The sequence below is a fragment of the Cuculus canorus genome, chromosome 17, assembly GCF_017976375.1.
Source record: "Cuculus canorus isolate bCucCan1 chromosome 17, bCucCan1.pri, whole genome shotgun sequence".
Lineage (NCBI taxonomy): Eukaryota > Metazoa > Chordata > Aves > Cuculiformes > Cuculidae > Cuculus > Cuculus canorus.
This window is the reverse complement of record NC_071417.1, coordinates 8,813,732-8,829,756: the sequence shown is the minus strand read 5'-3', so window position 1 is coordinate 8,829,756 and position 16,025 is coordinate 8,813,732. Positions and strand designations below refer to the sequence as shown.

Sequence of the window (16,025 nt, the reverse complement as noted above, 5' to 3'; positions counted from 1 at the left end):
GCCCCCCCAAAACATTCTCCCTGAAACAGCCCCCCAAACACCCTCTCCAAAACAATCCCCCAGCAGAAACAGCTCCAAAACAGCCTCCCCCAAAACGAGCCCCCTAAACAACCATCTCAAAGCAGCCCCCCCAAACACCTGCCCTGAAACAATCCTCCACCCAAACCAGCTCCAAAACAGCCTCCCCCAAAACGAGCCCCATAAACAACCACCTCAAAACACCCTCCTCAAACACTCACCCTGAAACAGCCCCCCACCAGGAACAGCCCCCTCAAAACACCCTCCAAACCCCAAAATACCCCACCTGGAACAGCCCCCCCCAGGAACAACCTCAAAACAGTCCCGTCAGGGACCACCTCCAAACGCCCTCCTCGAAAAAGCCCCTCACCAGGACTAACCCCCTCAAAACACCCTCCCCAAAACAATCCCCCCAGAGGAACAAGCCCTGAAACATCCTCCCTGAAGCAGCCCCAAAAACTCTCCCCAAATCAGCACCCCTCAGGCACAGCCCCCCCCCCCAAATATCCTCCCTGAAACAGTCCCCCAAACACCCTCCCCCAAAACAATCCCCTCCGAGAAACAACCTCAAAGCACCCTCCTTGGAACAGCTCCCCCAAAACAAGCCCCCCGAACAACCACCCTGAACCAGCCCCCCCTTTGAACAGCCCCCCAAACTCTCCCTCCAGAAAAAGCCCCCCAAAATGTCCCACCACAAACCAGCCCCCCAGGAAAAAGCCTCAAAGCACCCTCCCCAAAACAGCCCCCTGAAACCTTCTCCCCAAGACAGTGACCCCCGGAACAAGCACCGAAGCAGCCACCCAGGCCAGCGGTACCGTGAGTTTTTATTCCATTTTTGTCTCCCTCCCCACCAGCGCGGGGCTCGGCAGTGCCGAGAAGCTGTCAGTTAATAAGGCAATGTGTGCTTCCACAAAACACCGCAGTCCTCGGCTTCAGCCGGCGCAGCTGTTCCGTCAGAGTGGACTCGCTCCCACGCAGGCGCTGGAGGAGTTGGGGTCACCCAGGAAAGTCATTGGCTCCTCCACCATGGGCGCTGCTGGCATCATTTGGGATATTTCTCCCCCAGGTGCCCATCGGTGATGGAAGCAGCATCGGGTCGGCACACGGCAGGTTCTGGACACGGCACAGCAGAGAGAGCAGTCGGAGAGTCAGGGCAGAGCTGCCAGCCATGCTTCATTCCCCGTGCCGTGGTGGACACAAACCCAGCAGTTAGGACAAGAAACACTTGTTTTCCTCTTTAGTGCAAAAGCTTGGGGTGCCCTGCGATGACGCAGGGTCTAAGTGCTTTATTTCCTTAATCTCAATAGAAAACTAATTAATTTTTTTTAGAAAAGAGGTTATCCACTGCAGATCCAGAAGAGAATCAAACAATCAGGAGCAGCCCCGGTTGCTTCAGTGATTAAGATGTAGGTAGCACCCGTCACACCTCATTTAAAGCTTGCAAGTCCTGTGACAGCTTTAGGCTTTGTAGCTCAGCTCAGCATTCATCTTTGTGTACATCTCATAAATTGCATCCAGGATGGGCGTAACCCTTGAGAGGAACTGATGGATCTTCTCTATGCTTTCCTCCTCTTTGACTTCTTTACCCTTCTCTAACGCCTTCAGTAAATCAGATTTGTACGGAAGAGCATAGACCGAGCCCTGTAAAACAGGGGAAGAAGCTGTAAGGCTCCTGCAAACCATAAGTCCTCCCCATCCCACATGCAGAACCCTGTTTTGGGTTGTTCCATGTGCTTCCAAGCACCTGGAGATCCTGCTTTGGGATGTTTCATGCACCTCAAAGTGCCCAGAGACCCTGGTTTGGGTTGTTCCATGCGCCTCCAGGTCCTCAGAGGCACACAGAACAACCTTGAGGATAGCAGTTGGACCCTCAGAGAAGCAGGGATGTGCAGAGCAAATTCCCTGGAAATATAGCTCAAAACAGATCAGCAGCTTCTCATGTTTCCAAGCCCTCATTCCCCTAAACCAATATCACTTCTCAGTGCAACAAAGCAGCTGGGCTTAAAGAAAGACCGCTTTCCTCCATGGAGATGCGAATGCTCACCATGAAGAGCTTCTGCAGCATCCAGCCATGGTATTTCTTCAGCGCAATCTCGTAAGCCTTCAAGGCATTCACTCGGATGAGGTTTGGATGTTCTTCATCCCGCTCGCCGTCAGAGATGCTCTGCAGCAACACCAGCATGAACTTCAGGCCCCTGTGAGAAGAGCGGAAATGTTGGGGTGGGGAGGGGGGTGCTACTTCCCAGCCTCTAACAAGGCACTCCCTGAGCCTGGTGCATCCAGGACCCCCAAAACAAGTCTTAACAGGAGCAGCTGAGGGACCTGGGGCTGTTTAGCCTGGAGAAGAGGAGGCTGAGGGAGGACCTCATCACTCTCTGCACCTCCTGAAAGTTGGTTGCAGTGAGGTGACTGCTGGTCTCTTCTCCCAAGTAACATGGGACAAGAAGAAATGGCCTCAAGCTGCACCAAGGGAGGTTTAGATTGGATATTTGGAAAAATTTCTTTACTGAAGGAGTAATGAATTGGACCAGGCTGCCCAGGGCAGTGGTGGAGTTTCCATCCCTGGAGGCGTTAAAAAATCATGTAGATGTGGCACTTTGGACATGGTTTAGTCAGCACGGTGGGGTTGGACTGATGGTTGGACTGGATGAACTTAGAGGTCTTTTCCAAACTCAACGATTCTACAATTCTAAAACACAAGGCTGATGGCTGCTCATGCAGACAGAGTGCCAGGCTGCGCTCCCCAAAACACAGCACCCCACACTGCCCCAGCCCCAAGGGACCAGCTGAACCCACAGTCTCTGCAGCAGGTTCCAGCTGGCATTCAGCACGTTCCCCATGAGCCAGCATGCAACCCAACGCCATGAGTCACCTTTTCAACCACATCAGCGCCAGCGTCGCACCCGTCTTGGGCCAGGCGGAGCCGTACATCTCCTTCTCCACCTCCAGGATGTTCTGCAGTGTTTTGAACTTGGAGGGGTTGGAGTCGTAAACTGCTCGGATTTTCTGAAAGAGCAGAGAAAGGGGGGGTTGGCTCCCAGGAGCCACTGGCGCACACGGCTGCGGCATATGGAGACGCAGAGCCTGCAGCAAGCACCACGACTGCTAAATGGTACCTTCACCAAGGAGCCCCGTTAATAACCACATCGAGATAAGCCAACACTGAGCCCAAAAGCCCCCATGAGATGAAAAACACTTCTAAACACCTTTGGGTCTTGCATCTCCAATCCCACAGCATCTCTTCCCCAACGTTCACCTCCCTCGAGCCCTTCTGTGCCCCTTCCTACCTTGATATTTCCAGCCAGGTCTGCTTTGACCGGTGAGTAGACGATGGGAGTCCCCAGGCAATCTGTGGGAACACGGAGGGAGGACAACTGGTCATCGGGGGACACAGGAGGCAGTGTGAAGTCCCAAGTTGTAACCAACAGGTTTCAGCTTCACCGCAGCCAAGGCACCAAAACACTGGCCAGCAAAGGGCTCTTCAGTCTTCGCACATGGCCGTGGTGAGTAGCTGCCGGCTCTCTGGGACAGCTGTACCTCCTGTTCTTGCCCTCCAAGCCCCAACTCCAGGTCACAGCCCCAATGCAAGGGTCCGGAGCAGCACAACGAGCACAGAACCCTCTCTGCTCATCGTGTGGCTGGCAGCCCTGTGTCCTGCCCAGCCCAGGTGTGCCACCGTGCCGTCACACAACAGCTGATGTTGTGGAGGGTGGCCAGGGTGTCGTGGCTCAAGGGTGGCAGTGCGACACGCATCCACAACCACGGGTGGGATGCAGTGGCTGCATGCCCCAAGCGATGCCTGCGGCCGGGGCGTACTGGGGGAAGGCAGCCGGGCCCTTCTTGGGTGTGGGGCCCTGGGAATGGCTGCACGTTTCCCAACGAGGCTGCTCAGCGGGTTTGACAACACCGTGATGCAACCCAAGCCCTGCCATGCGGCATCCCCAGGGCACCGGTGATGGGGAGCATCCCAACCCGGGCTAAGCAGGCCAGGACACGGTGTAGGGGGCAGCAGCCAAGACCAAGGCAGCTCCCGGGAAGCAAAAAGCAGCCACTAGACCACAGGACACCATGGCTGGGTGTGGTGGCAGGGACAGTAAAATCACAGAATCACTAGGTTGGAAAAGATCTCTTACACCATCTTCCAGTACCTTCCAGTACTTGAAAAGGGCTACAAGAAAGCTGGAGAGGGACTATTCATAAAGGCTTGTGGTGACAGGACGAGGGGGAACGGGTATAAAGTGGAGAGGGGCAGACTTAGGCTTGATATAAGAAAGAATTTCTCATCATGAAAGCAGTGAGGCACTGGAACAGGTTGCCAAAGGAAGCTGTGGCTGCCCCATCCCTGGAGGTGTTCAAGGTTGGATGGGCCTTGGAGCCCCTGATCCAGTGGGAGGTGTCTGGATGAACTTCCACCAGTGGGTGGAACGGGATGATCTTTAAGGTCCCTTCCAACCCAAACTATTCTATGATTCTATGATCATTCCTATCTGCCTCTAAACCACGTCCCTGAGCACCTGTCTACCCGTCTTTTAAATCCCTCCAGGGGTGGGGACTCCACCCCCTCCCAGCGCAGCCTCTGCCAGGGCCCCATGACCCTTTCCGTGCACAATTTTTTCCTGATATCCAGTCTGACCCTCCCCTGGCGGAGCTTCAGGCCATTCCCCCTTGTCCTGTCCCCTGTCCCTTGGGAGAAGAGCCCAGCTCCCTCCTCTCCACAACCTCCTTTCAGGCAGTTATAGAGAGCAATAAGGTCTCCTCTCAGCCTCCTCTTCTCCAGGCTGAACACCCCCAGCTCTCTCAGCCGCTCCTCCCAGCCCTTGTTCTCCAGCCCCCTCCCCAGCTCCGTTGCTCTTCTCCGGACACGCTCCAGAGCCTCCACATCCTTCTTGCAGCAGCAGCTCCCGCCCCGCGCTCACCGAAGAACGGCGGCAGGTGCGCCACGGCGTCCAGGAAGGGCAGCGTCTCGATCTGCTTGTCGGCCGGCAGCGGCTTGAACTCGTGCTCCAGCAGCAGCGCCATCGCCCCGCACCGCCCCGGCCCGCTCCGTACCGGCCCCGGCGGCGCCACCCCGACCCGGCAGCACGGAGCCCCGGCCGCGCCCCCCTCGCCCCGCCGGCCAATGGCTGCGCAGAGCCTGCCGCCTCGGTCACGCCCCCTCGCCACGCCTCTCGCCGCGCCAGCCAATGGCTGCGCAGAGGCTGCCGGTTTGGCCACGCCTTATAGCCACGCCCCTCGCCACACAGACCAATGGTTGCGCAGAACCCACCGCTCCGGTCACGCCCCCTCGTCATGCTGACCAATGGCTGAGCAGAGCCCGCCGCTCGCAGCCAATCGAAGTGCAGGGGTGGGCTTAGGGGAGGGTCCAGAGCCAAGGAGAGGCGCTGATTGGCGGAGACAGAGCAAGGGGGCGGGGCCAGTGCGGCCGGCAGCCCCGGGAGCGGTTACCTCCTCCAGCCCTGCTTACCGGTCTCATCGTCCAGTTCCGCATCCCAGTCCCATCCTCTAGCCTCGCATCTCGTTCCCAACTCCAACCTCGCATCCCACTCCCCTCCTCCAGCCCCGCGTCCCGTTCCCCCTTCCAGACTCAGATCCCGTCCCCACCACCAGCCCCGGAACCGTTCACTCCCCCGGCCCCACGTCCCGTTCCCCATCTCGAGCCCCACATCCTGTTTCCCACCTCCAGCCCCGCATGCCGGTCCCCAACTCCAGCCCTGCATCCCAGTCCCCAACTCCAGCCCCGCATCCCACTCCCCCTCCAGCCTCACATCCTATCCCTGCTCAAATCCCGGTTCCCCGCTCCAGCCCTGCATCCCGGTCTCCCCTCGAGCCTCGCATCTCATTCCCACCTCCAGCCTCGCATCTCATTCCCACCTCCAGCCCCGCATCCCGTACACACCTCCGGCCCCGTGTCCCATTCTCCCCCTCCAGCCCTCTGTCCCGGTTTGAGCACCGGAGGAGGTGGCTCAGCCCACCCCAGTTCATCCCGGTCCCCATGAGGGCCACACAGGTCATGACTGCGCGGGAGAAACCGGAGCATCCCCTGCGGCGGGTGTTTGCACCACCTTGGCTGTTCCAGCCTTGGCCGGGTGCAGAATTCCTGCCTGGGGGTTGTTAATTATTCAAGGCACATGAATTTTTCATGGGAAGCCAAGGGTTCGGTTAGCGCATCGCTCCCCACAGCCTGGCCTGTGCCCAGGAAACCAACCGCCCTCAGTGATTAAAATTAATCAGCTTTGCCAGGGAAAATGACACCAAACTCCGGCCGGGCAGCATGAGCTCAGGCTGAACATCGAGAGAGAGCGCGAGGATGGGGTCCAGAGGATGGAGTGGAGGGAGGCGAGAGGATGGGAGTGGGTGGGAGTGAGGGGTTGGAGATGAGGGGACAGGAGCGGATGAGAGTGAGGGAATGGGAGAGGAGAGAGGCACGAGGGCAGAGCAGAGGGAGGTGAGGGGACAGGAGCAGATGGCGGCGATAGGATAGAATTGGAAGGAGATGAGGAAATGAGAGTGAGAGGACAGGAACAGGAGGGAGTGAAGGGATGGGAGCAGATGGAGGTGAGGGGATGGGAGCAGAGCAAGACTCATCCACCAACAGAGGGGATTTATGGGTGACAGGGTCTCAAATCTGCTGTTTTCACTGACTGTTCTGGAAAAACAGGTTGTGGGGTGATACCGATCTCTGGCTCACACGGAAGGTGCTGGCACAAGTCTGGGAGCCACACAATACACCAGGGCTGCTGCCTCTGCTGTGCTGGGCCCCATCCCTGGGTGCTGGGCACATCCCAGCTCAGCTGGGAACAAGCCTGGCTGGGTTTGGGTGCAGGATGAGCAGCGCTGGATGGGCTGGCAGCGCTTCCAAAGCCTGGCATAAACAGGAACCTTCACCCCCACGAGGTAGCTACAGCGCAATAAACAGTGGCACTGGGAGCAAAGTTGCATCTGGCTGTGTTCCAGAGGGCTGGGAACAGGGAACCACAGCCGATATTGTCCCTATTGGCATCGTGCTGGGTAGAAAACACAGTGACTATCGATAAGATGGTAGGAAAACACACTGAAAATGAACTATGAGGATGGCAAATGCACTGGGTGTTGCCAATGTCCAGCACAGCATCGTCAGCCGGGCCAGGGAGGCGATTGTCCCGCTATGCTCCATGCTGGTGTGCCCTTACCTCGAGTCTTGGGTGCAGTTTTGGGCACCACAGGGTAAAAAAGGACAGGCGCACACTGTCCTGGGTTGAAAACAGGTTGGATGGCCGGGCCCAGAGAGTGATGGGGAATGGAGTTAACTCCAGCTGGAGGCCAGTCACAAGTGGGGTTCCTCAGGGCTCGGTACTGGGTCCAGCTCTGTTCAATGTCTTCATCAATGACCTGGATGAAGGCATTGAGTGCACCCTTAGCAAGTTTGCAGATGACACTAAGCTGGGTGGAAGTGTGGATCTGCTGGAGGGTAGGGAGGCTCTGCAAAGGGATCTGAACAGGCTGGACTGCTGGGCTGAGACCAATGGGATGAGGTTTAACAAGGCCAAATGCTGGGTCCTGCACTTGGGGCACAACAACCCTATGCAGTGCTACAGACTGGGGGAAGAGGGGCTGGAGAGCTGCACACAGGAGAAGGACCTGAGGGTAATGGTTGACAGCGACTGAACATGAGCCAGCAATGTGCCCAGGGGGCCAAGAAGGCCAATGGCATCTTGGCTTGTATCAGAAACGGCGTGACCAGCAGGTCCGGGGAGGTTATTCTCCCTCTGTACTCGGCACTGGTGAGACCGCACCTTGAGTACTGTGTTCAGGTCTGGGCCCCTCACCGCAAGAAGGATGTTGAGGCTCTGGAGGGTGTCCAGAGAAGAGCAACAAAGCTGGTGAGGGGCTGGAGAACAAGTCTTATGAGGAGCGGCTGAGAGAGCTGGGGGTGTTCAGCCTGGAGAAGAGGAGGCTGAGGGGAGACCTTATTGCTCTCTACAACTACCTGAAAGGAGGGTGTGGAGAGGAGGGAGCTGGGCTCTTCTCCCAGAGGACAGGACAAGAGGGAATGGCCTCAAGCTCCACCAGGGGAGATTCAGGCTGGATACCCGAAAAAAATTCTTCATGGAAAGAGTCATCGGGCACTGGAACAGCTGCCCAGGGAGGGGGTCGAGTCACCTTCCCTGGAGGTGTTTAAGGAACGGGTGGATGAAGTGCTTAGGGACATGGTTTAAGGGAGTGTTAGGAATGGTTGGACTCGATGATCCAGTGGGTCCTTTCCAACCTGGTGATTCTATGATTCTATAAAGCTGGACCCTGGCTCTGATGTGCGAAAGCAGACAAGGGGGGCTGGGAGCGTTCGTTAGAACTTGGCGTTGATTCCGCAAAACAGCTCCATGTGAACCTGCTGTCCCCGCTCCGTTCCCGCGACGCTTGGCGCGGTGTGTCCCTCGGCCGCGCCCGTAGCCAAGTCCTTTGCTGTGTCCGTAATAGTGTGTCCCTCGGCAGCACCCATAGCCGCGCGTTTCTCGGCGGCGTCCGCAACCCTATGTCCCTCGGCGGCGCCCGTAGCGGCGAGCCCGGGCGGCGATGGCGCTGCGGTGGGCGGCGCGGGGCCGGGCCCCGGAGCGCTGGGCCGCCGAGCGGCGGCGGGAGCTGGAGGCGCGGAGGCGGCAGCAGTGGGAGCGGGCGAGCTGCTCCTTCGCCCGAGCCGCCCTTTGTTGCTCCCTGCAGGCGCGGTGGAGCGCGCCGAGGGCCCTGCCGTCATGGTGGGCACCGGGCGGGGAGGCCTGGAAATGGGGAGACTGGGCTTCGGGGATACCGGGAGGGGAGGCCTGGCAGCGGGGAGGCTGAGCACTGGGGGAGGGGGCCGGACCCCAGGAGGGGAGGGGGGAACCGGGAAAGGGGGGCGGACACGGGGGAGACCGGGCAGCGGGGGTGCGGGCAGGTGAGGCTGAGCAGGACACTGGGGAGGGCAAACACCGGGAGGGGAGACCGGGCAGCGGGAGAGTATGCTGAGCAATGGGGAGACCAAGCACCAGGGGTACGGGGAGGGGAGGCACCGGCAGCGCGGCGGGCGCTGCTCCTGACCCGCCCGGTGCGTGGCAGCCCCGCGGTGGCGCAGCGGGAGGTGGAGGAGGCAGCAGCCCGGCTGGAGGAGCGGCGGCAGCGGCTGCGGCAGCTGCTGAACGAGGAGCGGGAAGCGCTGGCGGCGGAGCTGCGGGCCCGCGGGCCGGAGGCTGTTGGGAGGCAGCCGCAGAGAGAGGAGCTGCAGGACGGCCCAGAGCAGCCGAGGAGAGAGGTGAGGGGAAGCCAGACCTCTCAGCCCTCGGTACACTCAGCTGGTGGGAGGGTTGGGTGCCTCCGGTTCCTCTGTGCTCTGCTGTAACCCTGCTCTCCTGTTCTGGGTCGCTAAGCAGCTCCTGCAGGAGCACTGGAAGGCAAACAATACCGAGCAACAGGAGGTGATGCTGCTTTCATTTTATTCCCTGCTGCCCTGCATTTACTAAACCAGTTTTTATCTGGAAAGTCATCGTGTATTGCTTTTGTCACTCACAGCAGTTGTCCTAAGCTCTGTTAGCCAAAAAAAGTGAATGGTTTAACCATGTATGAAGTCCCCTCAAAGCTGGTGTTCTTCAAAAATGGTCAGAAATGCGTTCTGGCTTGGAGCAGGATGTCGATGCCTGTGACATAAATATCTCAGATGCTTTTTAAAGCTCTGCCTGCTGTCCATGGGGCTTCCTTACTCTTTCTTTGACCGAACCACTGCTGTCGCTGCCGCAGCTCTGGTCTCAGGGTCACTGTGGTGTTTTGCAGAGCTGGCGTGTGACACTGACCCCCAGCTTGGGACCTGGCGGGCCCCGAGGACACCCAAACAAGCCCATCTCTGAAGAGGCAGATCCTGCTGGGACCTCAGGGCTAGGGCTGGGCTAGCTGGCACTCCAGAAAGTCCAGGAGATGCTGGGGGTCAGGAGAGGCACTAATGGCATCTGTTGTTGTCTACAGGTGGAGTCAGAGCTGCACAGGACGCACGTGGTGGAGGCTTGGGGCGATGGGCGAGTGCAGAAAACCAAGGTAGGTTTGGGTGGCCCCAGTGTTCCTGGTCACCAGGGCAGCTTCCGAAGTGTGTGAGCAGGAGATGTGCCACTGTTCTATCTGACCTGGCTGGCAGGCAGCTTGCCTTCCTCTACGGACACTGCCTATGCCTCAGGCTGGTGCAGGGTCCTGCGAAGGACGTGTATAAACTGCAACCATTTTCAGGCAGTTGTTGCCAGATCATTTTCCTTTGTCCTTCTGTTCCTTCCTAGCATATTTTATTCTGTATTTTCCCAGTACGTGTCAGCTTGCAGGAGTTTGATTTGTGGATTTCCTGAGTCAAAGGCTGTTTCTTTGTGTTAGCCTAACCTTAAATGCCATGTTTCTTTCTGGCTCGGAAAGCAAGAAGCAACTGAACTTACTGAGAAAAAACATTATGAAAACGAGTATGAAAAGGCGCGAAGGGAAGCGCTGGAAAGAATGCGAGAGGAGGAAGAGAGGCGTCGTCTGGAGGACAAGAAGCACGCAGAGGCATTGCTTCAACAAATAGAAGAACTGAAATTACGGGATACTGAGGTAACCTTTAGCTTCTCCTCATTTGAGAAGGAAATTCATTGTGTCAGTTAGAAATACAGCAACACTGACCTGACCTCTTCCCTCTGGGTTTCCACCAGATTAAATCTGGAACAAAGCTAGCTGTGATGTGATTTCTGTTTGTAATGTGGGCCTTTCCCTTGAACGCTGCCATACTAACTGAATTCTGGGAGCTTCTGTTTCCTCCTCTTGAAACACCAGCACGTTTTTGTGCTGCACAAGATGGGGAAAAGATGTGTAGAAACTTCTAAATGTGAAAGGTTTAGGTGAAAGGCTTTGTCAGCCAGAGCTCCTTGCAGTGCTTCGTGCTGTGAGGCACAGATGCATGAATGAAGTCTGTGAGGAATATTAATTTCTTGCAGAAGAGCAGCACAGGGTACAAATTACAGCACAAAGGCTCCTTCTGGGATGTCCTTCCTCTCCAACCTACTCTTTCTTTGTTGTTTTTCTCTTTTAGGCAACAAAGCTGAAAAAAGAGCAAGAGAATTTATTAAAGCAGCAGTGGGAGCTGGAGAACTTGGAAGAGGAAAGGAAACAAATGGAAGAGCACCGGAAAAAGAAAGAGCTTGGGTACGCAATGAAGTGTAGGTTGTTTCAGCAGGGCTGGGAGAGAATTTGTTCTTATGTCTGCAACAGAACTTGTAGCAGGAGGGGTTTCAGATAGCGTTGATGGGTTGTAAATATTTGGGTTTTGATGGAAGAGTCCAGAGCAGCCAATGAGCAAACGTGTTGGTGCTATTACTTCTTTCTATTCATATGAGGACAGGCTGAGAAAGTTGGGTTGTTCAGCCTGGAGAAGAGAAGGCTGTGGGGAGACCTTAGAGCAGCTTCCAGTGCTGGAAGGGGCTCCAGGAAAGCTGGGGAGGGGCTTTTGATCAGGGAGTGAAGGGATAGGATGAGTGGAACAGTTTTGAGCTAAAAAAGGAGAAATGAGATCTTAAGAAGAAACGTTTTGCTGTGAGGGTGGGGAGGCCCTGGCCCAGGTTGTGGTGGCTGCTCCATCCCTGGAGGTGTTCCAGGCCAGGTTGGATGGGGCTTGGAGCCCCTGATCCAGTGGGAGGTGCCCCTGCCCATGGCTGGTGGTGGAATTGGATGGGCTTTGAGGTCCCTTCCCATCCAAATCGTTCCATGATTCTATGTTAGCAGTAGCAGGTACTTCTGTCCCTCCTGTCCTTGTCAGTTCCGTTGTCACCGCTGTACTTTCTTGAGCTCTGGTGTGTAACAACACAGGGCTTTACAGTTGGTTTGAATATTTTCCTCCTTTTTCCTCCTTCAGTCGCTTTTTGAGGCATCAGTGCAGCGCCCAGTTAAAGAGACGAGCCCAGGAGATACAAGAGGAGCTGGTAAGAGAAAACACCCCTTGATTTATATATTACAGATACTGTGTGCTGAAAAAACCTTGTTCTTTGTGTTTTGTTATGTCTCTGGCTCTGATGCCTAGAGATAATTAGTTAGGAAGCCCCTTGTGAAAAGGCCTGAGGCAAAAAGACGACGGGGAAGCCAGCAGAGAAGGTGTTTTCCTGAGCTCAGCCTCGAAACTGCATCACCAGTAGTTTGTAGAGAGTAGCTATGCACACAAGCTGGAAACCTGTGGGATTGGTGTTAATTGTGTGGTTTTTCTCAAGGAGATGGATAGGCAAATCTTATTAGCGCTCCTCGAGAAAGAAGAGGAGGAACAACGCCGCCAATCCACGCGACGAGAGCGAGCTATCGCAGATGTTGCCTGGATGAAACAGGTCATTGAGGAACAGCTCCAGTTAGAAAAGGAGAGGGAAGCAGAGTTGCAGACTATTTTTAGGTGAGTCTGCCCACCTCTGAGCATCGACTAAAGAAAACGTATGCTCTAAATGTACCCTATGTTCCTGCCTGAGTGGGAGAGCCCCATTCATGGTTGTTAAATAGGCTTTGAAAGTAGATATTAGAAAGAGGTGTCTGGTTGGCCTTGCAGTTCCAAGAGTGCTGCAGTAGCAGGGAACTCTGCCCCTTCATTCTGTGTGCCGAGTGCAATGCCAGGGGATCAGCGTGGCAGCACAGACACATCCGGAGCCTTTCTGCCAGGACAGAATTAAAACCTGAAGCTGTGTTTCAGCTATCTCAGCCCAAGACCTGGTCTGTAGTTTCTGATACAATAGCTCTAATGCAAGAGTTTTAATAACAAATAAAAGGAAATAATGCAGAGGCAGCAAGTGTTACTTTGCAGTTGTAAGTACTTTGTAACCAGCTTTCCATGATTCTGCATTAGGGAGGAGGAGGAGTTCAGTCTCAGTGACTCCAAAACCCACCTGTTGTTTCCTTTTTTATCCCAGAGCTTGTAGATAAAACCTGTCTCGGGTTACAATATCATTTAGGTTGGAAAAGACTGAAAGGAAATTGTAGTGAGGTGGTGCTGGTCTCCTCTCCCAAGTTAACAAGTGACAGTACAAGAGAAAATGGCCTCAAGTTGCACCAGCGGAGGTTTAGACTGGACGTTAAGAAAAATTCTTTACTGAAAGAGTGGTGAAGCATTGGCAGAGGCTGCCCAGGGTAGTGGTGGAGTTTCCATCGCTGGAGGGGTTAAAAAAATGTGTAGATGTGGCACTTTAGGACACGGTTTAGTAGGCACAGTGGGGCTGGGCTGATGGTTGGACTGGATGAGCTTGGAGGTCTTTTCCAACCTTAATGGTTCTGTGATTCTCTTCTATGATTCTGTATAGGGCTTTTTTCTCTGTAAGGAGTAACCTTGGAGATAATTCTTTCTCTCTCCTTTAGAGAAGAAGCTAGAAAAGTGTGGGAGAAGAAGGAGGAAGAATGGGAAAGAGAGAAGAGGGCCAGAGATCACCTGATGAATGAGGTGATGACTTTTTTTTGATGAGATGTCTCTTTCTGTTCAACGAAGCGTTTGTTCTGGCTGTAACCCCTCACCCTCCAGGGAGTTACAGCCTTTGGTTCCCAGGGCAGAAGTTTCCTGCTTGTCCAATAACATTTTCTGAGAACTGTTTGCCTATCTGCACTGAGATTTCCTCAGTTCATCTCTGTCTGGCCCCTTTCTTGACTTGTCTTCTCCCTTAATCTTCCCATTTCACTAAGGTCCTTGCAGGCAGGCAGCGCCAGATCCAAGAGAAGATGGAGTTAAACAGACGAGCCCAAGAGGAGTCTATAAAGCATCGCGAGCAGCTGATTAAAGAAATTGAAGAGGCGAAAGAACTGACTAGGCGAGAGAAGGAGCAGCAGGAGGAGCTGCAGGCAGCCCGCAGGCAGGACCTGGAGGCACAGGTACAGTTCGCTTTTTGGGTGTGTACCCGAATGTCGAGGGACCTCTCTTAGTCTGATCTCACAGTTAACAGCCCCGTCTCCTCTGTGCTCAGCTGACAGAGCGGTGCTCGCAAGAACGGGAGGAGCAGCAGCACCAGAGGGAGGAGGAAGAGGAGGCGAGATGCGTGCGGCAGCGCTGCGAGGAGCTGGTGCGGCAGGAGGCCCAGCGCATGGCTGAGCGAGGGTATCGCAGCAGGGTAGGCAGCGGCATTAACCTCACCCTGACACGCAGGCCCAGGGGGGCGGGTGACGGCATTGCACGAGCAGAGCTGGTGCTGCTTCTGATCTGCACCTTAACTGCCACACGGTGCCAGGGCAGAACACCGGGTCCCTTCCCCCAGTGCTGTTTCTAGCAGAGGTCTCTCTCTCTCTCTCTCTCTTATGAATTGCTTTGCTTCTGCTGGTAGTGATGCTTTAGGTTCTCATTTTTAAATATTTTTTATTTAAATATTTTTGGAGGCAGACTCCTTGCCACTGCCTCTAATGTTATTTTAATGATTTTCAGCATGGTGGGCTGCATTCTGGCAGTCGGTGCAGTGCCTCGCTGCTGCTCGGTGTGTTCTCAGCTCCTGTCATGCTTTGCCAAGATCTGAAAACTAAGCTGAACTGAGGAACCCTCCGTAAATATGCCCAACAGATCATATTTCTTATACATAGCTGTGAGCTACTGTGCAGTCACTCACTTCTGTCATTAACAGCTACTGAAAAAGCTGGGAGGAGGTGTTACTGCCTGAAAGTAGCAGCTCTTGAATGTTACTGATGCCTGTTCTTGGGCGATACCCTGTACTCTCGGCAGTTCCACGCTGAGCAGCACACGTGGCACGTTAATTCTAGAGCCCCTAAAGAATTTCTGCTCTTTCTTTTGACCCTGTTAGCTCTACAGTTACCCCAGAGCAGCGTGGATCTGAGGATTCTTGGCCTTCACACCCAAGGAACAAGTACTCGGTGCCGGCGCAGCTAGAGAGAGACACAACTGTGAAGAATCAAGGAACTCCAGAAATAACGGCGGCTTTGTGTTCTGGTTTGAGCTAAAGCAGGACCGATTCTCTAACTTTTCGACTCAGCCTCTTCTAAGTGACTTCAGGTGACCCCAAACTGACCAACAGAGTATTCTGTCCCATGTGCATCATACATGGGATGAAGCTGAGGGATCACGAGGGTCAATCTCTCTTCTTTGATGGCCGATGTCCAGTGAGGACCTTGTCTGTCTGTCTGTCTGTATGCTCCCTGTCCTGATTGTGTGTTCCTGAATCCAGTTCCTGACATTTTCCATGGGTCTGCTCTGCAGCTTCAGGATGGACTTAAGAGTCACGAGGAGGTGTGCGTGTTTGGTTTTATAGATTTCTATATATTTTATTATTAATAATATTTTTATTTCCTTGTATTGTTTGATTAAAGCTGGTTTAGTTTCGGTTTCCAGCATCCATCTCTCATTTTCCCCTTTGTGATGGGGACTGGGATACAACTGCCCAGTTTAGCTGCCGGCTGAGCTGGGGTGGGGACTAACCCGGGGCACTGGAACAGCCGTGACGATGCCGACACTCAGGAGAGTTCTTACAATATTTAACAACCTTCCACTACCTGGAAGGGCTACAAGAAAGCTGGGGAGGGACTGTTTACAAAGGCTTGGAGTGATAGGATGAGGGGCAATGGGTATAAACTGGAGAAGGGCAGATTTAGACTGGACATAAGGAGGAATTTCTTCACCAGGAGAGCGGTGAGGCAGTGAAACAGGCTGCCCCATCCCTGGAGGTGTTCCAGGCCAGGTTGGATGGGGTTTGGAGCCCCTGATCCAGTGGGAGGTGTCCCTGCCCATGGCAGGGGGTGGAACTGGATGGGCTCGGAGGTCCCTTCCACCCCAAACTATTCTATGATTCTATGAATAATTGCAACCTGCTGCCTGTTTCTTACACGAGCAAACTGCTGTGGTGGCAGGAGGGGAGCGGTTTTAGTCGATCACTCGCTTCCTTGCCGCGATCATCAGCAACTGGAGCTCAAGCTCAGTTCAGCTGGAGCGCGCTCAGCTCCTGTTGCCACAGGGCTGACAGACATGAGTGTCGTTGCGGCACCGCAGGCTTTACTTTGTCAAGATCTTTTCTTTACAGAACCAGCAGTAAATAACCCCA

The 16,025-nt window shown here is 54.8% G+C and overlaps 2 protein-coding genes across 2 annotated transcripts; one reads left to right on the top strand and one right to left on the bottom strand.

Moving 5' to 3' along the window:
• Positions 1-828: 828 nt before the first annotated feature.
• Positions 829-5,116, bottom strand: GLTP (glycolipid transfer protein). The gene is made up of 5 exons (XM_054082024.1): positions 4,935-5,116; positions 3,306-3,367; positions 2,891-3,024; positions 2,063-2,213; positions 829-1,659 (listed from the first exon to the last, which is right to left on the bottom strand). Exons 1-5 carry the CDS (start codon positions 5,035-5,037, stop codon positions 1,477-1,479), a joined length of 633 nt encoding a protein of 210 aa, XP_053937999.1. The 5' UTR covers positions 5,038-5,116; the 3' UTR covers positions 829-1,476.
• Positions 5,117-8,488: 3,372 nt separating this feature from the next.
• Positions 8,489-15,306, top strand: TCHP (trichoplein keratin filament binding). The gene is made up of 11 exons (XM_054082020.1): positions 8,489-8,747; positions 9,088-9,280; positions 9,985-10,053; positions 10,417-10,590; positions 11,066-11,178; positions 11,885-11,951; positions 12,234-12,406; positions 13,357-13,438; positions 13,675-13,860; positions 13,953-14,096; positions 14,775-15,306. The coding sequence occupies exons 1-11, from the start codon at positions 8,569-8,571 to the stop codon at positions 14,805-14,807; spliced, it is 1,413 nt and encodes a 470-aa protein (XP_053937995.1). The 5' UTR covers positions 8,489-8,568; the 3' UTR covers positions 14,808-15,306.
• The last annotated feature ends 719 nt before the right edge of the window (positions 15,307-16,025 follow it).